At 61.7% G+C, this 25,659-nt stretch overlaps 5 protein-coding genes and 2 pseudogenes across 8 annotated transcripts in view; 4 read left to right on the top strand and 3 right to left on the bottom strand.

Moving 5' to 3' along the window:
* LOC135404800 (class II histocompatibility antigen, B-L beta chain-like) overlaps nucleotides 1–25,659 on the bottom strand; it is a 230,248-nt pseudogene that overhangs the window by 4,305 nt on the left and 200,284 nt on the right.
* LOC135404463 (C-type lectin domain family 2 member B-like) overlaps nucleotides 1–25,659 on the top strand; it is a 110,472-nt gene that overhangs the window by 52,110 nt on the left and 32,703 nt on the right. The gene's annotated exons all lie outside the window — the stretch shown is intronic.
* Nucleotides 1–25,659, bottom strand: part of LOC135404462 (C-type lectin domain family 2 member D-like) — a 110,023-nt gene that overhangs the window by 60,475 nt on the left and 23,889 nt on the right. The window lies entirely within an intron of this gene.
* LOC135404803 (uncharacterized) overlaps nucleotides 1–25,659 on the top strand; it is a 79,139-nt pseudogene that overhangs the window by 48,969 nt on the left and 4,511 nt on the right.
* Nucleotides 8,112–10,500, top strand: LOC135406227 (class II histocompatibility antigen, B-L beta chain-like). The gene is made up of 5 exons (XM_064640670.1): nucleotides 8,112–8,391; nucleotides 8,902–9,171; nucleotides 9,722–10,033; nucleotides 10,275–10,381; nucleotides 10,492–10,500. Exons 1-5 carry the CDS (start codon nucleotides 8,307–8,309, stop codon nucleotides 10,498–10,500), a joined length of 783 nt encoding a protein of 260 aa, XP_064496740.1. The 5' UTR covers nucleotides 8,112–8,306.
* On the top strand, nucleotides 11,578–14,315 carry LOC135406000 (class II histocompatibility antigen, B-L beta chain-like). The gene is made up of 5 exons (XM_064640511.1): nucleotides 11,578–12,089; nucleotides 12,579–12,848; nucleotides 13,117–13,803; nucleotides 14,103–14,209; nucleotides 14,307–14,315. Exons 1-5 carry the CDS (start codon nucleotides 12,005–12,007, stop codon nucleotides 14,313–14,315), a joined length of 1,158 nt encoding a protein of 385 aa, XP_064496581.1. The 5' UTR covers nucleotides 11,578–12,004.
* LOC135405999 (zinc finger protein 692-like) lies at nucleotides 19,506–24,910 on the bottom strand. The gene is made up of 8 exons (XM_064640510.1): nucleotides 24,823–24,910; nucleotides 23,869–24,065; nucleotides 23,736–23,767; nucleotides 22,284–22,332; nucleotides 22,049–22,198; nucleotides 20,194–20,256; nucleotides 19,873–19,951; nucleotides 19,506–19,607 (listed from the first exon to the last, which is right to left on the bottom strand). Exons 1-8 carry the CDS (start codon nucleotides 24,844–24,846, stop codon nucleotides 19,506–19,508), a joined length of 696 nt encoding a protein of 231 aa, XP_064496580.1. The 5' UTR covers nucleotides 24,847–24,910.

The raw sequence follows: 25,659 nt of genomic DNA, 5'->3' as shown, positions 1-25,659 counted from the left end.
CAGAGGTGGGGCTCAGCCCCTGCACAGCAATGGGGCACAGGCTGAGCCCCAGGGACACCAGAGCCAGGCGGCCTGAGCTCTTCTTCCTGCAGCGTCTGCCTGGGGCAGCCCAGCCAGGCCTGAGTCTCTGCAGGAGAGGCCAAGCCCAGCCAGAGAGGGCTCAGCCCTCTGAGGCTGCACTCACTGCAAAGGGAACAAAACCTTGGCCCAGAGGACATCCTGCCCCCAAATGGAGAACTGGAAAGGTCAAGAATAAAAAAGTCACCTCCCCCATTCTTCAAGAAATGTTCAGACCTCTTTCCTAAAAGCATCCAGGACTCGGGTCACCTAGTTTTCTCTCTGAAAAGGGTTTTCCATGGTTCCCCTGAATTCCCAAGTTCAAAGGGGTCCCAGCACACTTTGGGATGTGTTGGATGCTCTGTTGGGGTGCAGATGTCCCCCCAAAGCTCCCCCAGAACAGGGTGACACAAGGGGGGGGCACAAAGGGGTCCCCATTCCTGATCCATCCTGGAGCAACCACACTGGGGGCAACTGGGATCAGAGTGGGAGCAGCTGGGCCCCTGCTGGGCTCATACTGGGACCATACTGGGAGTGACTGCAATAATACTGGGAGTATGTGAGAGGCACTGCAACCATACTGGGATGACTGGGATCAAACTGGATTTGTACTGCAAGTGTTTGCAAGTTCCTGGGACCATACTGGGACACATACTGGACACATACTGAGATCATCCTGGGAGCAACTGGGACCATGCAGGGGCAAATGGCCTCCTCCAGGCAGTGACTGAAAGTGCCTGGGGCCAGACTGGACTCAGACTGGGAGTCCCTGAGAGTGAAAGGAACCATCGTGGGGGGGACTGGGAGCAACTGGGACCACCTTGAGGGCAACTGGGATCCTCTTGGGAGTGACTGGAAGTGACTGGGCCAGCAGCCGCTGCTGGCGGGGCCCGGCAGGCCTTGGCTGGGGGGAGCCGGGCGGCCTCTGCGCGTCCCGCGCTGGGGAGGGGACAGGAGAGGCAGCACAGTCAGGGCAGGGCTGCCTTGAGTCAATCCTCTGCTGCTTTACAATCTCCTCCAAATTCATTGGATTTCCTTGGGGGAACTTTGTTCAACTCAGCTCTGTGCTGCTCTATGAGAGCACTTTCCTTGACCGGGCAGGAATTCTCACCCTCCCCATTGCTCTGAGCCTGAACCCTGGACAGCTCTGAGGTCCCAAAGGGCTCCCTGTGCCCCAGGGCAGACTCGGGAGAGCTGCTCTGCCCACAAGTGACCTACTGGTCAGCACACAGGTTCCCTGTGCTATTTGCACCTCTCTGTTGGTGGATGATCCCCTTCAAAGATGCCTGGAAAAAAAGTGGGGTTTTGTGAAGACTCCACTTGCAAAATCAATTCCTCCCAACTCTTCCCTCTTTCCCTGTGCAGCTGAGCAGAGAGTGATGCAGAGGAGTGCTCAGGCTCTGCTGCCTGGAGCTGTCCCTGCCAGCAGCTGCTTCCCTGTGCCCAGGGCTGGGCCCTGGCAGTGCATCCAGAGCCCATCCCAGCCCTGGGTGCTCAGCTCTGCCCTGCAGAGCCCTCCCAGCACAGGGCACTCTGGTGCCAGGGGCACCTCTGGCTGGGCAGGCTCTGATGGCAACAGCAGAGCAACCCTGAGGAGGCTGGAAAAGCACCACTGCTGCTGCCTGTGAGGCCCAGGGGGCTGATTTCTGACACTCCCTGCGCCATTGCCCTCGAAGAAGAAGAGCTTTAGATTTTCCATGCTTCCTCCTGAATGGAGACATGAATTGATCTTTCTCATTGCCCATCCCTGGGAACCCGAAGCAGAACACTGGAAGTACAGGATCCTTCCCTTTCAGGATGCCCCTGCCTTGCTGCATTTCCTGAAAATTCCTCTTAGAAACCCCCAGCAGTCATTTGGAGCTGTGATCATTCCTGACATGTGCTGCACCGTCTCGACAGCAGAAGGGCCCTGCCCTGCCTTCCCCTGTCAATTGGGGTTTGCTCCTTGCCCACAGCCCTTCTCCCCCAGCCCTGGAGCAGCTCCCTGGGCCGGCTGAGAGCTGCCCCTGGCAGGCAGCAGAGTCCCTGCCCAGCAGTGCCCTGGGCTGCAGGACCCTACTCTGCCCCACAGCCCTGGGCACCCCTGGTTGCACCCCCGGCTTCACAGCTCTGCCAAAGGGCCCCCCAACAGCCCCCTCCTCACCCGTCCCATCAGCTGGGGCTGGGTCAGCTTTAGGAGATGCCTCCAGGAGCTGCCCCTGCACTGCCCTGCAGCCCCAGACTGCCCGTGTGCAGCCCTGCCAAGATTCCTCCTGCAGGGAGCTCTCAGTCACCCTCCCAACCCTGAGCCCCTTGAAGCTCTGTGTGTGCCCTGCTGGTGTCCCTGAGCTGCCCTGGCAGTGCCCTCAGCCCTGCTGGGCTGTGCAGAGGAGCTGCTCCTGGGCAGAGCTGTCTCTCTGCAGCGCTGCCCACTTGCCAGGAGCTCCGTGTGCCAGGAGCCCGGCCCAGCTCAGCAGCACAGACACAGCCCCAGGCACTGAATGACCCTCGGGGGTTGGGGATGAGTCCCTGAACATCAGACAAAGAGCAAGTTAAAGAAACCTCCAAAGAATTCCAAGTCAGATCCAAGTCCACAGTTTCTCCTGGCGTTAATGGGTCCCACTGAGGGCCAGCACTCAGAAATTGTCCCCTGCTTCCAGTCAGAGCCGAAAACTGGAGGCAGTGATGACAGGTGGGGACAAACAAAGTCCCGGGGTCTGTGATGCTGAATATATCTGGCTTTGTTTTGTTCTTGCAAAGGGCCAAGGCCTGACCCCCAGCCCCTGGGAAGGGAGATCCTGTGCCTGCCTCATTCCTCAGGGCTCTTGCTGGGGCTCTGGGATGTGGGGATGTGCAAAGGCAAGGGCAGGAGCATGGGGCAGCACCTCTGTCTCAGTTGAGTGAGACTGAAGTGTTTTGCTAAGGGGGATGAGTTATGAGGAAAACCAAACTCCTCCCTCTAAGCAACTGTAAATCTGAAATTAAGAGACTCCAATTGAGGAAGTATGGAAAAAGGAAAAATAACAGCTCTTTATTAAAGGATATTTGTGTATTGGCAGAAGAACAAAAAGGGGAAAAAGTGGAAAAGGGGAAAAAGGGGTTCTTCCCACGAAACTCCCGCTGTCTGTGGCTGGCTGTGGCCGGGAATTCCCCCTTTTGGCCGATGAACACACGCCACTGCCAACACAGGAGCGGAGGAGGGAAAGGGCGACCTCCTCCCCAAAAGGTTCCTCTCTAGGGGGGTCAAACCTCTCCCGTGAAGTCCGAGCAGGTCCGGGCTGGGGGCAGAACAGGGCGCAGGAAACGAAGGCAAACGGGAACCAGCAAAGAGCCAGATGAGCAGGCCGAGAACAAAAGGACCTCGGAGCCTCTCCAACACACCCCTTGCCTGAGTTAAGGCCAAAGGGAAGGGCCTTGCCCTTTGCCCAGGAGAAAGCAAAAAACTCCACCCCCCAGAGCCTTCTGAGGGCTCCCAACCTGCAATGTGGGCTGGGCCAGTTCTTTTGTGGGTGTGAGTCACCCAAGGCAAAGCCCCCTCCCCCATTGAACATCTTTCTTTTTCAGTGGGGCAGGGGAAAGAAAAATTCCTGCTTGGTTTTTTAGAAGAAGTAAAGCTATGACAGGGATCCCCTCCCCCCTGCCCTCACTGCTCCCCAATAACAGGGACTGGGGAGAACTGGGAAGCTTTCCTGGGAACACTGGGAGCAGCTGGTTGGGGTCAGAATAAAAGCAGGTCTTGGGGGGACACACGACCCCCCAAACTCAGCGTGGGGCTGGACTGGGGGGTCCCGGCTGGGCCCGAGGCCACAGGGAGGGGCTGCGGCTGCCGGCGGCTCAGGAGCTCTGTGGGGAGAGAAAAGGGGGTGAGAGAAAAGTACTGGGGGGACAGGGGGGGCCCAGAGGTTGTGGGAGAGCAAGGGGGGGGACTCGACCCATTTGGGGACCCCCTTTACCTTCTCCCGCAGGTAGAAGCCGAGCCCCAGCACCAGGAAGACCAAGCCCAAGACGAAGCCCCCGACCCCCACCAGGATCTTGCTGCGGACGGTGTCCGGTGGCATCTCTGGGGGGAGCCGGGGGGGTCAGCACCCCCAAAACCTCCTCCCACGCACCCCCCGGCACCCCACAGAGCCCGGCCCGCTCTCCCCCAGCCCACCCGGGGGTCCCTCAAACCTCCTACCAGGCCCTTCCCAGCCCCTGCAGGGATCCCATCCAGCCCATCCCAGACCCTTTAGGACCCTCCCACCCCCTCCCAGCACCCCCTGCACCCACCAGACTCCCTCTCAGTTGCCCCCAGTTACCCCCTTTCCCCCCCGGCCCCCCTGCCAGTGTGCCCCTGGTGCTGGGGGGGCCGGGCCGTACCCCAGTGCCGGCTGAGGGGGTGCTCCAGGCTGACGTGCTCCACCTGGCAGCTGTAGGTGACCCCGTGCCGGGGGGGGATTTCCAGCAGCACCAGCACCTGGTAGGTCCAGTCCCCGTTGGGGACCACGTCGGTGGCCACCACGTGCTCCGGCAGCTCCTGCCCATCCTGGAACCACCTCACCTGCACCGGCGCAGGGTAGAAATCCATCCCGGAGCAGAGCAGGTGACCGGGGCCGGGCTGGGAGCTCAACGGCACCAGCGAGATGGACACGCTGGGGGGCACTGGGAGGGACGGGGTAGACACTCGGCTCAGCTGGGGGGCACTGGGAGGGAGGGGAGAGAGCTTAGAAGACGTTGGTAGGGATTGGGATGGCACTGGGAGGGACTGGGATGGCAGTGGGAGGGACTGGGAATAGACTGGGGTAGAAGGGGAGGGGCTGGGGGGGGCACTGGGGAGAGATTTGAGAGATGTGGGAGTGAAGTGAGAACGACTGGGAATGGATCGAGAGGGTCTGAGAGTGGAATGAGAGGGACTAAGAGTTAAGTGAGAGGGACTGGGAATGACTGGTCTGGACTGGGAAGGAAGCGATCGGGACTGGGAGGCTGAGTCCTGATGAGGGAACTCTTTGCTTTGAGTTTGCCTGGCAACTGGAGCGTCATCAGAGAGACACGCTGGGATTGGCTGAGGGGCGTGAGCTCGGTGGCCCCAGTGGGGTGGAGACGGGGGGGGCACTGGGAGAGACTGGGATGGACTGGGATGGACTGAGAGGAACTCGGGGTGGGCATAAGGCGACGGGAACAGGCACAGGGAGGGCTGAGAGGTCTGGGGTGATTCCCAGGGAGGGTTTGAGGGGCTCCAGGGTCATTCCCGGGGCAGGGCCCGAGGGGACCCGCTCTGCCCCACGCTCACCTCTCCTCTCCACGCTGAACGGGGTACCAAGTTTGTAGTTGGACCGGCAGTACGTGTCCACCTGACCCCGTTTGTACTTAAGATATTCACGGTGGCTGTTGTAGTCTCTGGCCTGGATCTCCCCAAATGGGGTGTCCCCCACATAGACCCCCACATCGCTGTCAAAATGCAGGAGCTGCTCCCGGTTGTAGAAGTGCCTCTCCAGGAACCTCACCTGTTCGGTGCCATTGATGAAATGACACTCCTGTTTTCCCATCCACTGGAACACCCCTGTGTGTGCAGGACACGGGTCAGGGGGTGCCCCGTCCCCCCCCATTATCCCCCAGCCCCCCACAGCAGGGTGGGAGCTCAAGGGGCCACCCCGGACCCCCCTTTCCCAACCCACTCCGTCCCACGGACGCCCCAGCACTGGCTCTTGAGTGAGGGGAACCCCCTCATCAGTCCCCCGGGGATGGACAGCGGGGTTGGGGACCCCCACAATGCGGATGCAACCCCCTCCAGAGCCCCAGGAACTGAACCCCCCACCAGGGCTCAAGGAACACCGAGGGATCCCCATGGCACCTCTCTGCCTGCTCTCCCACCACCCCTTTCCCCCCCTCCCTTTCCCACCGTCCCCCCAATCCCCAGAACCCCCCGCCCTCACTTTCGGGCTCCCACCACCCTCCCACTAACTCCAAACTTCCCTACAAACCCCCTCCTAATCACTTTTGGGGCTCCCACCCCCTCTTTCCCCCCCTTTCCCACCCCACACCCCTTCCCGCCCCCCCCCCCCCGCTCACCCGACAGCTCCCCGCCCGCAGCCGGGGGGGCTCCCAGCACCACCAGCACCGCCAGCACGGCCCCAGCTCCCCGCACACGCTCCATGCCCAGCGCCGGACAGCTGCTGACAGCCCAAAACCAGCCGGGCGGCGCCGTTTTGGGGGGTTTGGGGCGCGCTGGGCTTGGCTGAGGGCGCAGTTGGGGCCCTTTTTTCGAGGCGTCTTCCCGGCGACTGATGAGTCATCAGCGCGGCGCGCTGGGATTGGGCGCGGGCGGCGTGGGCGCTTTGGGATTGGCTGAGGGCCGTTGGGGGGCCCCGCGACAGCCCCGGGGCTGGGGGGTTCGGGGGGGTCTGTGGGCTGCGGGGGAGGGGGGAGCTCAGGGCCCACCAAAAATGTCCAGCCACGGCTCCGGGGGCACACTGGCAGGGGGCCAGGGGGGAAAGGGGGAAACTGGGGGCAACTGGGAGGGAGACTGGGGGGTGCTGGGCGTGCTGGGAGAGGGGTTGGAGGGTCCTAAAGGGGCCGGGAGGGTCTGGGTGGGATCCTTAAGGGGGCTGGGAAGGGACTGGGGCTCGGCTTCTACCTGCAGGAGAAGGTAAAGCGGGGTCCCCAAATGGGGGTCGTGGACCCCCCCCTTGCTCTCCCACAGCCTCTGTGCCCCCCCCTGCCCCCCCAGCCCCTTTGCTCTCACCCCCTTTTCTCTCCCCACAGAGCTCCTGAGCCGCCGGCGGCCGCAGCCCCTCCCCGTGGCCTCGGGCCCAGCCGGGACCCCCCAAACCCTGCGCTGATTTGGGGGGGTCGCCTGTCCCCCCCTTCCCTGCTTTTGTTCTCACCCCACCCAGCTGTTCCCAGTGTTCCCAGTAAAGCTTCTTAGTGCTCTGCAGTCCTGGTTGTTGGGGAGAAGTGGGGGGACTCTGAAAATCCTGGGAACTAGGGGGTTTGGGCACTCCCAGATCTACAAAATCCTGGAGAAAGGTGGTTTGGGGATGTGGGGAGCTCTAAAATCCTGATAACAGGGGGTTTGGGCAATGTCAGCCTCCCAAAAACCCAGGAAAAGGGTGTTTGAGAATATTCAGACCCCAAAAATCTTGGGAATGCGTTGTATGGGCTCTCCTAGACCCTTAAATTTCCAGGAACAAGGGAGTTGGAGCACTCCCAGACCACCAAATATTGGAAAAGTGGGACTTAAAGGCTCCCAGCCTCTTCAAACTCTTGGAAACAGGGGGGTTTGTGCACTCCCAACACACCCAAAATCTCAGGAACAGGGGGGTTTGAGCACGTCCAGAGACACAAAATCTTTGGGACAAGGATGTTTAGTCACACCCAACCCCTCAAAATCCTCACATTGTGCAGGTCCAGGCCCACAAAATCAGGGAAAACCGAGCTTTTGGCGCTCCCAGACTTTGGAAAATTCTGGAAAAAGTGGCTTTGGGCACTGCCAGCCCCTGAGGGAACAGGGGGAATTTGGCACACACAGACCCCAAATATTGTGGGAAAACAGAGGTTTGGGCACACCAAGATCCCAAAATTTCTGGGAACATGGGGGGGAGGGGGAGGGGGGCGTTGGGCAGTGACAGCTTCCCAAAACCCGACGAATAGGTGGGTTTGGGCACCGCCATACCACAAGAACCTGGTAACAGCAGGTGTTGAGCACCCCCAGAGCCCCCACATCTTACTCAAAGGGCTATTTGGGCACAACCAGACCCCCCTCCCCCCCAAAATGCAGAGAACCCCCAGGTCCCCAAAAGTCGTGGAAAACAGGGGTTTGGGTACTACCAAAAATGCCGGAAAAAGGGGGATTGGGCACCCTCAGCCCCCCATCTCCCTCTTGTTTGGGGCAACTCTGAGCATCGGGACAACTTTATCCTCTGTTTGAGGTTCACTGGAGCTGCGGGAGCCCCGGCTGGGCATTTTTGGGTTGCCCTGAGCTTTGGGAGACCTGGCTGGGCCTTTCTGGTGGGTCCTGAGCTCCCCCCTCCCCCGCAGCCTACGGACCCCCCCGAACCCCCCAGCCCCGGGGCTGCCGCGGGGGCCCCCAAGGGCCCTCAGCCAATCCCAAAGCGCCCACGCCGCCCGCGCCCAATCCCAGCGCGCCGCGCTGATGACTCATCAGTCGCCGGGAAGACGCCTCGAAAAAAGGGCCCCAACTGCGCCCTCAGCCAAGCCCAGCGCGCCCCAAACCCCCCAAAACGGCGCCGCCCGGCTGGTTTGGGGCTGTCAGCAGCTGTCCGGCGCTGGGCATGGAGCGTGTGCGGGGAGCTGGGGCCGTGCTGGCGGTGCTGGTGGTGCTGGGAGCCCCCCCGGCTGCGGGCGAGGAGCTGTCGGGTGAGCGGGGGGGGCGGGCAGGGTGCGAAAGGGGGGGCAAGAGGGGAGAAAAGAGGGGGTGGGAGCCCCAAAAGTGAGTGCGAGGGAGGTTGGAAGGCCCGGACTGAGTGGGAGAGGGATGGGAACCCGAAAGTGAGGGAGGGGGTGGGGTCTGGGGATTGGGGGGACGGTGGGAAAGGGGTGGGAGAGGGGGGCAAGGGGGTGTGGGAGAGCAGACAGAGGGATGCCATGGGGGTCCCTGGGTGTCCCTTGAGCCCTGAATCGGTTCCCTGGGGCTCTGGGGGGGTCGGATCCGCACTGGAGGTGGGTCCCTCAACCCCCCTGTCCATCCCCGGGGGCTGATGGGGGAGTTCCCCCCCAGCCAAGAGCCGGTGCTGGGGCGTCCGTGGGGCAGAGGGGGGTGGGAAAGGAGGGTTCGGGGTGGCCCCCTGAGCTCCCAACCTGCTGTGGGGGGCTGAGGGATGATGGGTGGGGACGGGGCACCCCCTGTCCTGTGTCCTGCACACACAGGGGTGTTCCAGCACATGGCAAAGTGCGAGTGTTACTTCATCAACGGCACCGAGCAGGTGAGGTTTGTGCAGAGGTTCGTCTACAACCGGGAGCAGTTCATGCACTTTGACAGCGATGTGGGGGTGTTTGTGGGGGACACCCCGTATGGGGAGATCCTGGCCAGGTGCGGGAACTGGAACCAAGGATGGATGGAGTACATAGGGGGTAGGGTGGACAGGCACTGCCGGCACAACTACAAGCTGTTCAGCTCGTTCAGCGTGGAGAGGAGAGGTGAGCGTTGGACAGAGCGGGTCCCCTCGGCCCCTGCCTAGAGCCCTTCAAACTCTCCCTGAGAATCACCCCAGATCCCTCAGCACTCCCTGTGCCCGTCCTGTGGCATTTTGCCCCCTCCCAGTCCATCCCAGTCTCTCCCCGTGCCCCCCCCCCGTCTCCACCCCGCTGGGGCCACGGAGCTCACGCCCCTCAGTCAATCCCAGCGCGTCTCTCTGATGACGCTCCAGTTGCCAGGCAGACCCAAAGCAGATTTCCCTCACCACGACTCAGCCTCCCAGTCCCGAGCGCTTCCTTCCCGGTCCAGACGAGACATTCCCAGTCCCTCTCAATCCACTCCCAGACCCTCTCACTCCATTCCAAGTCGTTCTCACTGCACTCCCACAACTCCCAACTCTCTCCCCAGTGCCCCCCCAGCCCAGCCCCTTCTCCCCCACTCTATTCCCACTCCCTCCCACTGCCATCCCAATACCTACCAATGTCCTACAAGCCCTCTGCCCTCCCTCCCAGTGCCCCCCAGCTGAGCCAGTGTCTCCCCCGTCCCTGCCAGTGCCCCCCAGCGTGTCCATCTCGCTGGTGCCGTCGAGCTCCCAGCCCGGCCCCGGCCACCTGCTCTGCTCCGTGATGGATTTCTACCCTGCGCCGGTGCAGGTGAGGTGGTTCCAGGATGGGCAGGAGCTGCCGGAGCACGTGGTGGCCACCGACGTGGTCCCCAACGGGGACTGGACCTACCAGGTGCTGGTGCTGCTGGAAATCCCCCCCCGGCGCGGGGTCACCTACAGCTGCCAGGTGGAGCACGTCAGCCTGGAGCACCCCCTGAGCCGGCACTGGGGTACGGCCCGGACCCCACAGCACCGGGGGGGCAACTGGGGGCAACTGGGAGGGAGTTTGGGGGTTTCTGGGGGTGATGGGAGGGGGTTGGAGGGTCCTAAACGGGCCGGGAGGGGCCGGGTGGGATCCCTACAGGGGCTGGGAAGGGACTGGCAGGAGGTTTGAGGGACCCCCGGGTGGGCTGGGGGAGAGCGGGCCGGGCTCTTTTGTGGGGTGCCAGGTGGTGCGTGGGAGGAGGTTTTGGGGGTGCTGACCCCCCCGGCTCCCCCCAGAGATGCCACCGGACACCGTCCGCAGCAAGATCCTGGTGGGGGTCGGGGGCTTCGTCTTGGGCTTGGTCTTCCTGGCGCTGGGGCTCGGCTTCTACCTGCTGGAGAAGGTAAAGGGGGGTCCCCAAATGGGGGTCGTGTCCCCCCCCTTGCTCTCCCACAGCCTCTGTACCCCCCCATCCCTCCCACCCTGCTCTCACCCCCTTTTCTCTCCCCACAGAGCTCCTGAGCCGCTGGCGGCCGCAGCCCCTCCCCGTGGCCACGGGCCCAGCAGGGACCCCCCAAACCCTGCGCTCATTTGGGGGGGTCGCCTGTCCCCCCCTTCCCTGCATTTCTTCCCGCACTAACCAGCTGTTTCCAGTGTTCCCAGTAAAGCTTCCCAGTGCTCTGCAGTCCTGTTTTGGGGAGAAGTGGGGGGGCTCAAAGAATCCTGGGAACGGGGGGGTTTCGGCACTGCCAGACATTAAAAATCCTGGAGAAAGGTGATTTGGGCACATCCAGAGGCCAAAATATTGAAAAAGAGGGGTTTGGGCACTCCCAGATGCTAAAATTCCTGGGAACAGTGGGTGTTGGGGCACTCCCAGACTCCATCAAAATCCCGGGAACTGGGGGTTATTTGGCACCCGTGACCACCCAAAACCTCATTCTAACGTATCCAGGTCACCCCAAACCCCATCCCCAGCAATCCGGGAACCCCCAAAACCTACCTTGGACCCCCCGAGGCCCGGGCGGGGTCAGCAGCAAGAGCAGCTAATGGGAGCGAGCGCAGTTGTTGCGTCATCAGTTGCCGGGCAGACGAGTCCCAAACTGAGCCCCGATCGGGCTCAGCCAATCAGAGACCGCCCTGAGCTCGTTTTTTGGTCAACAGGGGCACTCCCAGACCCCCAAAATCCTGGAGAAAGGTGGGTTTGGACACATCCATACCCTAAAAATCTTGGGATCGGGGGTTTTGGACATTCCCAGCCCCCCCAAAAACCAAGGAACAGGGGGTTTGGGAACATTCAGACCCTAAAAAATTTGGGAACATGGGGGTATGGGCTCTGCTAGATGCTTAAAATCCCGGGAACAGGGGGGTTTGGGCACTCCCAGAGCCCAAAATATTGTGGGAAAAGGGGGTTTGAGTACTCCAAGCCCCCCAAAAATCATGGAACGGGGGGGGGGGGGGGGGGGGGTTTGGGCACATCCAGAGCCCAAAAATCCTGGGAACAAGGGGGTTTGGGGCACTCCCAGACCCCCAAAATCATGGAAAAAATGGGGTTTGGGTACTCCCAGACCCCAAAACATTGGAAAAGAGGGGTTAGGACACTCCCAGACCCTAAAACTCCTGGGAACAGGGGAGGTTTGGGCACTCCCAGACTCCCAAAATCCCGGGAAAAGGGGGTTATTGGGCACCCGCGGCCACCCAGAACATCATTCCAACGCATCCAGATCACCTTAAATGCCAGCTCCAGGAATTCGGGACCCCCTCAAAACCCACCTTGGACCCCCCCCAGCCCTGGGGCTGCCGCGGGGGCCCCCAACGGCCCTCAGCCAATCCCAAAGCGCCCACGCCGCCCGCGCCCAATCCCAGCGCACCGCGCTGATGACTCATCAGTCGCCGGGAAGACCAGGCTCCAACACGGCCCCAAACCGCCGCCGGCCTTTGCCCTCAGCCAATCCGAGTGCGCCCAAAAAGCCCCAAAACGGCGCCGCCCGGCTGGTTTTGGGCTGTCAGCAGCTGTCCGGCGCTGGGCATGGAGCGTGTGCGGGGAGCTGGGGCCGTGCTGGCGGTGCTGGTGGTGCTGGGAGCCCCCCCGGCTGCGGGCGAGGAGCTGTCGGGTGAGCGGGGGATGGGAAAGGGGGGGAAAGAGGGGAGAAAAGAGGGAGTGGGAGCCCCAAAAGTGAGTGGGAGAGGGGTTGGAAGGCCCGGAGTGAGTGGGAGGGTGGTGGGAGCCCCAAAGTGAGGGAGGGGGGATCTGGGGATTGGGGGGACGGTGGGAAAGTGGTGGAAGAGGGGGGCAAGGTGTGGGAGAGCAGGCAGAGGGGTGCCCTGGGGGTCCCTGAGTGTCTCTTGAGCCCTGGAGCGGTTTCCTGGGGCTCTGGGGGGGGTCGGATCCGCATTGGGGGCTCCCCAACCCCCCTGTCCATCCCCGGGGGCTGATGGGGGAGTTCCCCCCCAGCCAAGAGCCGGTGCTGGGGTGTCCGTGGGGCAGAGGGGGTGTGAAAGGGGGGTCCGGTGTAGCCCCCTGAGCTCCCAGCCTGCTGTGGGGGGCTGAGGGATGATGGGTGGGGACGGGGCACCCCCTGACCCGTGTCCTGCACACACAGGGGTGTTCCACGACATGTTTAAATACGAGTGTCACTTCATCAACGGCACCGAGCGCGTGAGGACCATACTGAGGCGCATCTACAACCGGGAGCAGTACGTGCACTTCGACAGCGATGTGGGGGTGTTTGTGGGGGACACCCCGCATGGGGAGAAGGTTGCCAGGGAATGGAACAGCGACCAGGACATTCTGGAGTACGTCCGGTCTCTGGCAGATGGGTGCTGCCGGCACAACTACAAGTGTTACGGCCCGTTCAGCGTGGAGAGGAGAGGTGAGCGTGGGGCAGAGCGGGTCCCCTCGGGCCCTGCCCCGGTGAATGACCCTGGAGCCCCTCAAACCCTCCCTGCGAATCACCCCAGACCCCTCAGTCCTCCCTATTTCCATCCCGTGGCCTTCGGCCCCTCCCAGTTCTTCCCAGTTCTTTCCAGTCTCTCCCAGTCTTCCAGTGCCCCCTAGCCTCTCCTAGTCCATTCCAGTTTTTCAGAGTCCATCCCAGTCCATCCCAGTCTCTCCCAGTGCCCCCTCGCGTCTCCACCCAGCTGGGCCCACCGAGCTCACGCCCCTCAGCCAATCTCAGCGCGTCTCTCTGATGACGCTCCAGTTGCCAGGCAGACCCAAAACAAAGAGTTCCCTCCCCAGGACTCAGCCTCCCAGGCCCGATCGCTTCCTTCCCAGTCCACACCAGTCACTCCCAGTCCTTCCTGCTCACTTCCAGTCCCTCTCACTTCACTCCCAGACCCTCACAGTCCATTCCCAGTCGTTCTCACTGCACTCCCACATCTCCCAACTCTCTCCCCAGTGCCCCCCCAGCCCAGCCCCTTCTCCCCCACTCTATTCCCAGTCCCTCCCACTGCCATCCCAGTCCCTCCCAACGCCCTCCAAGCCCTCTGCCCTCCCTCCCAGTGCCCCCCAGCTCAGCCCAGTGTCTCCCCCGTCCCTCCCAGTGCCCCCCAGCGTGTCCATCTCGCTGGTGCTGTCGGGCTCCCAGCCCGGCCCCGGCCGCCTGCTCTGCTCCGTGATGGATTTCTACCCTGCGCCGGTGCAGGTGAGGTGGTTCCAGGATGGGCAGGAGCTGCCGGAGCACGTGGTGGCCACCGACGTGGTCCCCAACGGGGACTGGACCTACCAGGTGCTGGTGCTGCTGGAAATCCCCCCCCGGCGCGGGGTCACCTACAGCTGCCAGGTGGAGCACGTCAGCCTGGAGCACCCCCTGAGCCGGCACTGGGGTACGGCCCGGCCCCCCCAGCACCGGGGGCACACTGGCAGGGGGGTCGGGGGGGAAAGGGGGCAACTGGGGGCGACTGGGAGGGAGTTTGGTGGCTGCTGGTGGTGATGGGAGGGGGTTGGAGGGTCCTAAAGGGTCTGGGATGGGCTTGGTGGAATCCCTAAAGAGGCTGGGAAGGGACTGGCAGGAGGTTTGAGGGACCCCCGGGTGGGCTGGGGGAGAGCGGGCCGGGCTCTGTGGGGTGCCGGGGGGTGCGTGGGAGGAGGTTTTGGGGGTGCTGACCCCCCCGGCTTCCCCCAGAGATGCCACCGGACACCGTCCGCAGCAAGATCCTGGTGGGGGTCGGGGGCTTCGTCTTGGGCTTGGTCTTCCTGGCGCTGGGGCTCGGCTTCTACCTGCGGGAGAAGGTAAAGGGGTGTCACCGGGGGTCATCTCCCCCCCCCAAAGTGCGTGTGCCCGCCCTGCCCCACCTCCCCGGTGTCACCCCCTTTTCTCTCCTCACAGAGCTCCTGAGCCGCCGGCGGCCGCAGCCCCTCCCTGTGGCCTCGGGCCCAGCCGGGACCCCCCAGTCCATCCCCACGCTGAGTTTGGGGGGTCGTGTGTCCACCCCGGCCCTGCTTTTTTTCTGACTCCTGCCGGCTGCTCCCAGTGTTCCCAGTAAAGCCTCCCAGTTCTCCCCAGTCCCTGTTACTGGGGGGCAGTGAGGGCAGGGGGGAGGGGATCCCTGGCAGAGCTTTACTTCTTCTAAAAAACCAAGCAGGAATTTTTCTTTCCCCTGCCCCACTGGTAAAGAAAGATGTTGAATGGGGGAGGGGGCTTTGCCTTGGGTGACTCCCACCCACAAAAGAACTGGCCCAGCCCACATTGCAGGTTGGGAGCCCTCAGAAGGCTCTGGGGGGGGGGGGAGTTTTTTGCTTTCCCCTGTGCAAAGGGCAAGGCCCTTCCCTTTGGCCTTAACTCAGGCAAGGGGTGTGTTGGAGAGGCTCCGAGGTCCTTTTGTTCTCGGCCTGCTCATCTGGCTCTTTGCTGGTTCCCGTTTGCCTTCGTTTCCTGCGCCCTGTTCTGCCCCCAGCCCGGACCTGCTCGGACTTCATGGGACAGGTTTGACCCCCCTCCAGAGGAACCTTTTGGGGAGGAGGTCGCCCTTTCCCTCCTCCGCTCCCTTGTTGGCAGTGGCGTGTGTTCATCGGCCAAAAGGGGGAATTCCCGGCCACAGCCAGCCACAGACAGCGGGAGTTTCGTGGGAAGAGCCCTTTTTCCCCTTTTCCACTTTTTCCCCTTTTTGTTGTTCTGCCAATACACAGATATCCTTTAATAAAGAGCTGTTATTTTTCCTTTTTCCATACTGCCTCAACTGGAATCTCTTAATTTCCGATTTACAGTTGCTTACAGGGAGGAGTTTGGTTTTCCTCATAACTCATCCTCCTTAGCAAAACATTTCAGTCTCACTCAACTGAGACAGAGGTGCTGCCCCATGCTCCTGCCCTTGCCATTGCACATCCCCACATCCCAGAGCCCCAGCAAGAGCCCTGAGGAATGAGGCAGGCACAGGATCTCCCTTCCCAGGGGCTGGGGGTCAGGCCTTGGCCCTTTGCAAGAACAAAACAAATCCAGATTTATTCAGCATCACAGACCCCGGGACTTTGCTTGTCCCCACCTGTCATCACTGCCTCCAGTTTTCAGCTCTGACTGGAAGCAGGGGACAATTTCTGAGTGCTGGCCCTCAGTGGGACCCATTAACGCCAGGAGAAACTGTGGACTTGGATATGACTTGGAATTCTTCAGAGGTTTCTTTAACTTGCTCTTTGTCTGATGTTCAGGGACTCATCCCCAACCCCCAAGGGTCATTCAGTGCCTGGGGCTGTGTCTGTGCTGCTGAGCTGGGCTGGGCTCCTGGCACACAGGGAGCTCCTGGCAAGCGGGCAGCGCTGCAGAGAGACAGCTCTGCCCAGGAGCAGCTCCTCTGCACAGCCCAGCAGGGCTGAGGGCACTGCCAGGGCAGCTCAGGGACACCAGCAGGGCACACACAGAGCTTCAAGGGGCTCAGGGTTGGGAGGGTGACTGAGAGCTCCCTGCAGGAGGAATCTTGGCTGGGCTGCACACGGGCAGTCTGTGGCTGCAGGGCAGTGCAGGGGCAGCTCCTGGAGGCATCTCCTAAAGCTGGCCCAGCCCCAGCCGATGGGATGTGTGAGGAGGGGGCTGTTGGGGGGCACTTTGGCAGAGCTGTGAAGCCGGGGGTGCAGCTGGGGGTGCCCAGGGCTGTGGGGCAGAGCAGGGTCCTGCAGCCCAGGGCACTGCTGGGCAGGGACTCTGCTGCCTGCCAGGGGCAGCTCTCAGCCAGCCCGGGGAGCTGCTCCAGGGCTGAAGGAGAAGGGCTGTGAGCAAGGAGCAAACCCCAATTGACAGGGGAAGGCAGGGCAGGGCCCTTCTGCTGTCGAGACGGTGCAGCACATGTCAGGAATGATCACAGCTCCAAATGACTGCTGGGGGTTTCTAAGAGGAATTTTCAGGAAATGCAGCAAGGCAGGGGCATCCTGAAAGGGAAGGATCCTGTACTTCCAGTGTTCTGCTTCAGGTTCCCAGGGATGGGCAATGAGAAAGATCAATTCATGTGTCCATTCAGGAGGAAGCATGGAAAATCCAAAGCTGTTCTTCTTTGAGGGCAGTGGCACAGGGAGTTTCAGAAATCAGCCCCCTGGGCCTCACAGGCAGCAGCAGTGGTGCTTTTCCAGCCTCCTCAGGGTTGCTCTGCTGTTGCCATCAGAGCCTGCCCAGCCAGAGCTGCCCCTGGCACCAGAGTGCCCTGTGCTGGGAGGGCTCTGCAGGGCAGAGCTGAGCACCCAGGGCTGGGATGGGCTCTGGAGGCACTGCCAGGGCCCAGCCCTGGGCACAGGGAAGCAGCTGCTGGCAGGGACAGCTCCAGGCAGCAGAGCCTGAGCACTCCTCTGCATCGCCCTCTGCTCAGCTGCACAGAGAAAGAGGGAAGAGTTGGGAGGAATTGATTTTGCAAGTGGAGTCTTCACAAAACCCCACTTTTTTTCCAGGCATCTTTGAAGTGGATCATCCACCAACAGAGAGGTGCAAATAGCACAGGGAACCTGTGTGCTGACCAGCAGGTCACTTGTGGGCAGAGCAGCTCTCCTGAGTCTGCACTGGGGCACAGGGAGCCCTTTGGGACCTCAGAGCTGTCCAGGGTTCAGGCTCAGAGCAATGGGGAGGGTGAGAATTCCTGCCCGGTCAAGGAAAGTGCTCTCGCTGAGCAGCACAGAGCTGAGTTGAACAAATTTCCCCCAAAGAAATACAGAGAATTTGGAGAAGATTGTAAAGCAGCAGAGGATTGACTCAAGGCAGCCCTGCCCTGACTGTGCTGCCTCTCCTGTCCCCTCCCCAGCGCGGGACGCGCAGAGGCCGCCCGGCTCCCCCCAGCCAAGGCCTGCCGGGCCCCGCCAGCAGCGGCTGCTGGCCCAGTCACTTCCAGTCACTCCCAAGAGGATCCCAGTTGCCCTCAAGGTGGTCCCAGTTGCTCCCAGTCCCCCCCAGGATGTTCCTTTCCCTCTCAGGGACTCCCAGTCTGAGTCCAGTATGGCCCCAGGCACTTTCAGTCACTGCCTGGAGGAGGCCATTTGCCCCTGCATGGTCCCAGTTGCTCCCAGGATGATCTCAGCATGTGTCCAGTATGTGTCCCAGTATGGCCCCAGGAACTTGCAGACACTTGCAGTACAAATCCAGATTGATCCCAGTCATCCAAGTATGGTTGCAGTGCCTCTCACATACTCCCAGTAGTATTGCAGTCACTCCCAGTATGGTCCCAGTATGAGCCCAGGAGGGGCCCAGCTGCTCCCACTCTGATCCCAGTTGCCCCCAGTGTGGTTGCTCCAGGATGGATCAGGAATGGGGACCCCTTTGTGCCCCCCCCTTGTGTCACCCTGTTCTGGGGGAGCTTTGGGGGGACATCTGCATGCCAACACAGCATCCAACACATCCCAAAGTGTGCTGGGACCCCCTTGAACCTGGGAATTGAGGGGAACGATGGAAAAACCCTTCTCAGAGAGAAAATTGGGTGACCTGAGTCCTGGATGCTTTTAGGAAAGAGTTCTAAACATTTCTTGAAGAATGGAGGGGGGTGACTTTTTTATTCTTGACCTTTGCAGTTCTCCATTTGGGGGCAGGATGTCCTCTGGGCCAATGTTTTGTTCCCTTTGCAGTGAGTGCAGCCTCAGAGGGCTGAGCCCTCTCTGGCTGGGCTTGGCCTCTCCTGCAGAGACTCAGGCCTGGCTGGGCTGCCCCAGGCAGACGCTGCAGGAAGAAGAGCTCAGGCCGCCTGGCTCTGGTGTCCCTGGGGCTCAGCCTGTGCCCCATTGCTGTGCAGGGGCTGAGCCCCACCTCTGCCTCGGGGCCTTGGCCAAAGGGCTGGCAAGGAAGAGGCCCAGCAGCCTTGGGGCCTGCCCAGCTTTCCTCCTCCCTGGGGGCTCTCAGTCCTCCCCTGACACCGTGGGGGCCCAAGGCCTTGCTGGCTTCGGGCTCACGGCCCGCCGACACCATCCCAGCGGCCTGACCCCCCTCCTTCCCCTCTCTCCAGCCTCTCCTGCCTTTTCTGGCAAGGGGCCATCCAAGGAAAACCCCGGTTCTCAGCAATGGCACCTGTGGCACGGCTGCAAGGCTCGAGTGGGCCAGGCAAGAGCAGGAGCACCGAGAGCCTGAGGAGCCAGGAGATGCCCTGGCTGGGCATCGTGCTGCTGCGGGACGAGCTGACACCTCTGCACAGTCTCTGCCCGTCCCTGCCAGACGACTTCTGCCCAGGCTCTGGGCACGGGGACGCAGCACTGACAGTTTTCAGCCACCGTGCTGTTCCACAGAGGCTGTGATGTCACAAGGCCCTTGCCTGGCAGCCAGGAGATGGGCAAGGCAAGGCAAGGACGGAGCCTCTGAGCCACCAGCACGCTGTCCCCAAAGGCTGGGCTGGCACAGAAGCCCAAAGTCCCTGAGCTTGGCAGAGACTTGTGAGATCAACTGGGGTCCAGCCTACGCCCCATCCCAGCACGTCAAGCAGAGCACGGCACTCAGTGCCATGGCCAGTCTTTGCTTAAACACCTCCAGGGACGCTGACTCCACCACCTCCCTGGGCAGCCAAAAAAGCTCTGAGGCATCACACCTCTTCTTTTACAGTTCTATCACAACTTTTTATAAGTCAATCATATTATATTATAGAGCTCCATTTCTATGTTCGTTACGTACACCTTTTATATAGCTTTATATACCTTTTATATACCTTTATATACCTTTTATAAACCTTTTAATGCCTTAATAAAATCCCAGGGATCTTGCTTGGAACTCCCCCATCCAGGGACTGAGAGGATCTCCCTGAATAACACTTTCAGTGGGCACTGGAATCCTCAGGGTCCTGAAACCCCTGGAGCATCAACAGCTTTGTCCCTCCAAAGGGGTCCCAATTTGTTTCCAATGGTTCAAGGATACAAAATAAACCAAATACCAGTTTCCAAACCAAATCAACTTATAAGTCCAGAAATCACAAGTTAATATCCAAAATACCAGAAAGGATTTCTTCAAGATTCTTTCTTTGCAACCTGAAGTACCCATAATACAAAATTAACCAAATACCTGCTTCCAAAACCAAATAAACCAAATACCAGTTCCAGAACCAAATAAACCAATGAGTCCAGACTCCCAAATTAATATCCAAAATCATGGCTGGGCTGCGTGAACGATGATCTGGGAAGGGCTCTGCCCACATTTGCTACAAGCACACTGGTGGCTACAAGTACCATGCTGGTACTTCTGGTGGTGCTGCAGGATCAGGAAAAACCCTCCTCAGATCCCAAATCCTGGCCCCAGGGGGCCCAGGGTGGGGTTTGGGTGGTTCTGAGTGGTTTTCGGTGGGTTTTGGGGGAGTTTGGGTGGTTTTGGCAGGTTTTGAGTGGTTTTGGGTGGGGTTTGGGCGGGTTTGGGGCGGGCTTTGGCTGATTTTTGGTAGTTTTGGGTGGGATTTGGGTGGGTTTGGGTGGAATTTGGGTGGGTTTGGGTGGGTTTCAGGCAGGTTTGAGGGTCTCACGTTCAGGTACTGGTGCTTGGAGAAGATTTTCCCGCAGCCCTCAAAGTCGCAGAGGAGGATCTCGCGCTTCGCCGCCTTCCTGGAAAAACCAAAAACCAGGAAAACCCTTCCCAGGGCAGGGCTGGAAAACCTTTGGGGCGCCCCTCTGGCTCCCTCCTCCACCTTCCTCACCCCTTTTCCCTCTTTTCCTTCTCCCCTTGGAGCTGCTTCCTCTTTTTCCCCCCCTAAAACCTTCCCTGGAGCTGCTCCTCATCCTCCCCACGGGTTGGGAAGAGCCCCGGGAGCTCCTCCAGCCCCTTCCCATCCCCTTTTTTTGGGTACCTGATCCTTTTGGGGCCGATCTGAGCCTCCTCCTCGTCCTTCCCCTGCGTCCTCCTCCGGCAGCTGCAACGGGAAAAACCTGCATGAGTCCCCTCCTTGTCCCCTCATTGTCCCACCAGGAAATTCCCAAGGAAATCCCACTTTAAATCCATCAGTTCTCTCTTTTTCCCCTCCCATTTTTCCCCCATCCCTTGGGAGCAGGAAGCACTGGAACAAACACACAGCTCAGGAGTCAAAAAAGGGGGAATAAATCCTTTATTTGCTCCTAAAAAAATCCATTCCCAAGCTTTGGATGCAATCCCAGGATGAAGATCCCAGACTAGCAGAGACCCCCCCCCAGGGAGGGATTTGGGGTCATTTAGCCCCAAAACCAGGGAATTCTGAGCTGGGATCCATGGATTTGGAGCTGGGGGTGTCTTTGTCCCCATCCCTCCCCCCCCTCGGCCCCTCCTGGCTCCCCACGAAGGTCACAGGGGTTGGGGATCCCCCCCCCCAGCAAGGTCAGGGAGCCAAAAACCCTCCAAATTTGGGTGCTGGACACCCAAACCAGGCCCAGGAACACGGATCTGCCCTGTGGTCGCCAGTGGGGTCATGGGGAGGGGGGCACCCCCCCTTGGGGACACAAGGCTCATACCCTGCCCTCAACACCTGTCCACATTTGGGTAGTCCCAGCGGGTCCCTCAGCATGGAGACAGAGACAGAAACCCCCCCAGACCACCCCAAAAATACTCCCCCCCGTGACCACAAAATGCTCCCTCTGTGACCCCAAAATGTTCCCCCCTGACCCCAAAATGCTCCCCCGTGACCCCAAAACACTCCGCCGTGACCACAAAAATGCTCCTCCTGTGACCCCAAAATGCTCCCCCCTGACCCCAAAATGCTCCCCCCTGACCCGAAAACGCTCCCCCCAGTGACCCCCAAAACGCTCCCCCAATGACCTAAAAATGCTCCCCCAATGACCTAAAAATGCTCCCCCCTGTGACCCCAAAACACTGCCCCCTGTGACCCCAAAATGCTTCCCCCATGACCCCAAAATGCTCCCTCTGTGACCCCAAAACGCTCCCTCTGGTGACCCCAAAATACTCCCCTGTGACCCCAAAATGCTCCCCCTGTGACCCCAAAGCGCTCCCCTTGGTGACCCAAAAATGTTCCCTCTGTGACCCCAAAACCCTCCCCCTGTGACCCCAAAATGCTCCCCTTGTGACCCCAAAACGCTCCCCCCCTGTGACCCCAAAATGCTCCCCCCGTGACCTCAAAATGTTCCCCCTGTGACCCCAAAACAGGGGATAAATGGGGTGGGTGAGGGGGTTTGGGGGATAAATGGGGTGGGTGAGGGGGCTGGGGGGGGGCTGGGATGTTGGGGGAGTCTGTGGGGGAATGGGCTGGATGAGGTTTGGGCGTAGAAGGACTTGGGCTGGACATGGAAGGATGTGGAAGGACATGGAAAGACATGGGTTGGACATGGGTTGGACATGGGTTGGATGTGGGTTGGACATGGTTGGACATGGGTTGGACATGGGTTGGACATGGGTTGGACATGGGTTGGACCCAGTTGGACATGGTTGGACATGGGTTGGACATGGCTGGACATGGTTGGACCCAGTTGGACATGGGTTGGACATGGTTGGACATGGTTGGACCTGGTTGGACATGGTTAGACATGGGTTGGACATGGGTTGGACGTGGGTTGGACGTGGGTTGGACGTGGGTTGGACATGGTTAGACATGGGTTAGATGGGATGGGCAAGAAGAGGAGCCCAAGAGGCTCCCAGTGCCTCACTGGTCTGTACTGGGATACAGAGGAGGAAGAGCCTGAGAGCTCCCAGTGCCTCACTGGTCTGTACTGGGACCTCACCTGCCCAGGCCCGGGTGGTAGCTCTGGTCCCTCAGGTCACCACTGTAGGCCAGGTCATCTTCCTCCTCCTCCTCCTCCTTCTGGTCCTTCTCCTGCTCCTGCTCCTCCTGCTCCCGGGGCTCATTCCCAGGCTCCTTCTCGGGGCTGGAGCTGTAGGACATGGACACGGGGGGGGATCAGTCTGGGAGGGGGACAAAGGGGCCAAAGGGGACAATTTGGGGGGGTCACCACTCACCTCCCGCCCACTGCTGCCACGGGGGACGGCTCTGGGGGCACCTGGGGGGCTGCAAGGGGACAGGGGGGTGATGGGGGGGGACAGGAGGGTGATGGGGGGGACAGGAGGGTGATGGGGGGGCTGCAAGGGGACAGGAGGGGGCTGGAAGGGGACAGGAAGGTGATGGGGGAGACAGGAGGGTGGGGGGGAGTGGAAGGGGACAGGAGGGGGTTGGAAGGGGACAGGGGGATGATGGGGAGGACAGGAGGGTGATGGGGGGAGTGGAAGGGGACAGGAGGGGGCTGGAAGGGGACAGGAAGGTGATGGGGGAGACAGGAGGGTGGGGGGGGGTGGAAGGGGACAGGAGGGTGATGGAGGGGACAGGAAGGGATTGGAAGGGGAGAGGAGGGTGAGGGAGGGGCTGGAAGGGGACAGGGGGGTGATGGGGGGGTGGAAGGGGACAGGGGGGTGATGGGGGGGCCATGAGAGGAAGAGGAGGAGAAGGGTGAGGATGGAGGGCGGGGAAGGGCCCCGGGGTTGTCCCAACCCCTGATCCCAGTGGGACGAGCCCCCAGAGCGGGATGGGGTTGGGGGTGCTGGTGGGTGACGGTGGGGACCCAGGGGGTGCTGAGGGCACAGAGGTGACCCCGGGCGGGGGGGGAACTCACCTGTTCCCCCAGCCCTGCCATGCCACCCTCCTGCCCTGGCCACCCCTTCTTCCTCTTCCTCCTCCTCCTTATCCAAGGGGTCTTCCAGCTCCGGGGGTGCTCCTGGGGGTGTCCCACGCCCCCCGGGGTCCCCCCAGGAGAAGCGGTGCCCGGCCACGCACTCCCAGACCAGGGGGTCGGCACTGCCCGGCGCCGGCGGCCGCACATCGGGCACGAAGCCGCATTCCTGCCTGTGCCCCTGGGACAGGAGCACCAGGCGCTGCAGGGAGGCTGGGTGGAGATGGCCAGGCTCCCCTGGATCCCCTGGGAGACACCAGAAATAGGGAAAATCCTTGAGGAAATGGGTCAGAGAGGGGGGTTTGGGGGGGCGCGAATGGGGGAAATACGGAAATCTTTGAGGAAATGATTTCGAAATGGGGAGGGGGTGGGGTTTAAACAGGGAAAACGTGGAAATCCTTGAGGAAATGGTTCCAAAATAGGGGTTTGGGGGAAACGTGGAAATCCTTGAGGAAATGGTTCCAAAAGGGGGTTTGGGGGGGGTTAAATAGCAAAATATGGAAATCTTTGAGGAAAGGGCTCCTAAATGGTGTTTTGGGGGGGTTAAACAGGGAAAACACGGAAATCCTTGAGGAAATGGTTCCAAAATGGTGGGTTTTGGGAGGGGGGGGAGACTCAACCTGGGAGGGCCAAGAAGCCTCTCTCTGCACTGACATCCAAATGGGTGGGCAGCACCCCGATTTTGGGGAGGGGGAGGCACCCACCCCGGGTGGGCAACATCCCAATTTGGGGAGGGGGAGGCACCCACCTGAGCTCCGGGTGCCACCGGGGTTGCTGTACCTGCAGGGACAGGATGGGGTCAGCAGGGGCAGAGCCGACCCGACCCCAACCCAGGGTGGGGAGGGGAGGTTTTGGGGGGCTTAGGGGACCCCCCCAGCGACCTGTCGAGCAGGAACTGGGTGAGCTGGGAGTGCAGGGCGAAGCCGAGCTGCTCCTTGAGGCGGCACCAGCGCTCCAGGTGCCCCCCGATGCGGATCCGGCAGCGGCTCCGCCGCGCGTCCAACTCCCGCCGCCGCTGCCGCCGGACAACCTCGGGGGCTCGGGGGCGACCCCCCCGCGCCGGGGACACGGGCAGGGGCTGGGGGGACAAGGGGAGGGTCAGGAGGTGGGCTGGGGGCACAGGGAAGGGCTGGGGGGACAGGAGAGGGTCAGGGGGGTGGGCTGGGGGCGCGGGGAGGGACTGGGGGGGGTGAGGTGGGAGAATTTGGAATGTCCATGGGGACAAGGGGAGGGGCTGGGGGGACAGGGGAGGGTCAGAGGGGTGGGCTGGGCGTGCAAGGAGGGGCTGGGGGGGACACAGTGGGGGTCAGTGGGGGGACATCGGGGTGGTCCAGCACTGGATGGGGGAGTTCAGGTGAGGAATTTGGGGTGTCCTGGCACCATGGGGAGGGTAGGGGGGGTCAGGTGAGGAATTTGGGGTGTTCTGGCTCCGGGGGGGTGGGTCTGGGGGGCTTCAGGTGGGGCCACAGGGACACGGGGAAGGATCAGAGGGGTCACAAGGAAGGGGGGAGCTGAGGGGGGGAACCCCCTCAATCCCCGCCCCAGGCCCCGCCTCCTCGCTTTGACCCCGCCCCTCGGACCCCCGATGCCACCTCCCTCTTGGCCCCGCCTGCGTCGGCTCAAGCCCCGCCCCCACAAGCCCCGCCCCCACAAGCCCCGCCCCCACCGTTTCCCTCGGGCCCCTCCCCCCCCCTCCCGTTCCCGCCGCCGGACCTTAAAGTGTGGGGGGGGGGAAGTGGCGGCAGAACGGCGGCGGGCGGGAGGGGAAGAGCCGGATTTTGGGGGCTCTGTCCCGCTCCTGCCGCCCCCGCCGCCCCCTCCCCATCCCCCTGAACCTCCTCCGCCGCTCCGCGCTCCATCCCGCGCCGAGGGGGCCCCACCCCGGGCCGTGCCCCCTTTAAGAGCCGCCGGACGTGCCCCCCCCCCCCGTCACACCACTGGATGAGGGGGGGACACGGGAGAGGTCGGGGGGCAAGGAGGGGGACCCAGGGACACGGGTGGACACGGGAGACGCGGGGGGTCACGGGGAGACACGAGGGGACACGGAATACGGGGGAACACAGGGGGGACACGGGAGGGGGCGAGGGGGCCACGGGGAGACACGGGAGAGGAGGGGGGACACGGAGGAACACAGGAGAGGAGGGGGGACACGGAGGAACACAGGAGAGGAGGGGGGATACAGAGGAACACAGGAGAGGAGGGGGGACACGGAGGAATACAGGGACACGGGGGGACCAAGAGGAACACGGGACGGGGCTGTTACGGGGGTACATCCAGGTCCCAAAGGGCATCGAAACCCCAAACACAGCCCCGTACGAGGGGGGGGCAGAGCCACTGCTGGGGGCACGGGGTGGGGTGGGGGCAGAGGATCCTTTATCCCCCGTGCGCACCTCCAAGGCGGACAGCAAAGTCCTCGTTTTTTAGGGCTGCAACTGGTCGGGGAGCCCTCGTGTACTCCTCAGACCCGGCCTCCTCCGTGGAGGATGTGCCGTCCCGTAACCGCCCCGTCCCGTGTCCCCCTGGGTCACCCCCGTGTCCCTGTGTTCCTCCGTGTCCCCCCGTGTCTTCTGCGTCCCCCCCCGTGTCCCCCCATGTTCCTTGGGTCTCCACGTATTCCTGCGTTCCTCGGCGACAATCTCGCCTCTGCCTCGTCCCTGCCCTCCTCGGCAACA

Source organism: Pseudopipra pipra, chromosome W (genome assembly GCF_036250125.1).
Source record: "Pseudopipra pipra isolate bDixPip1 chromosome W, bDixPip1.hap1, whole genome shotgun sequence".
NCBI lineage: Eukaryota > Metazoa > Chordata > Aves > Passeriformes > Pipridae > Pseudopipra > Pseudopipra pipra.
This window is presented reverse-complemented; position numbering and strand designations above follow the sequence as displayed.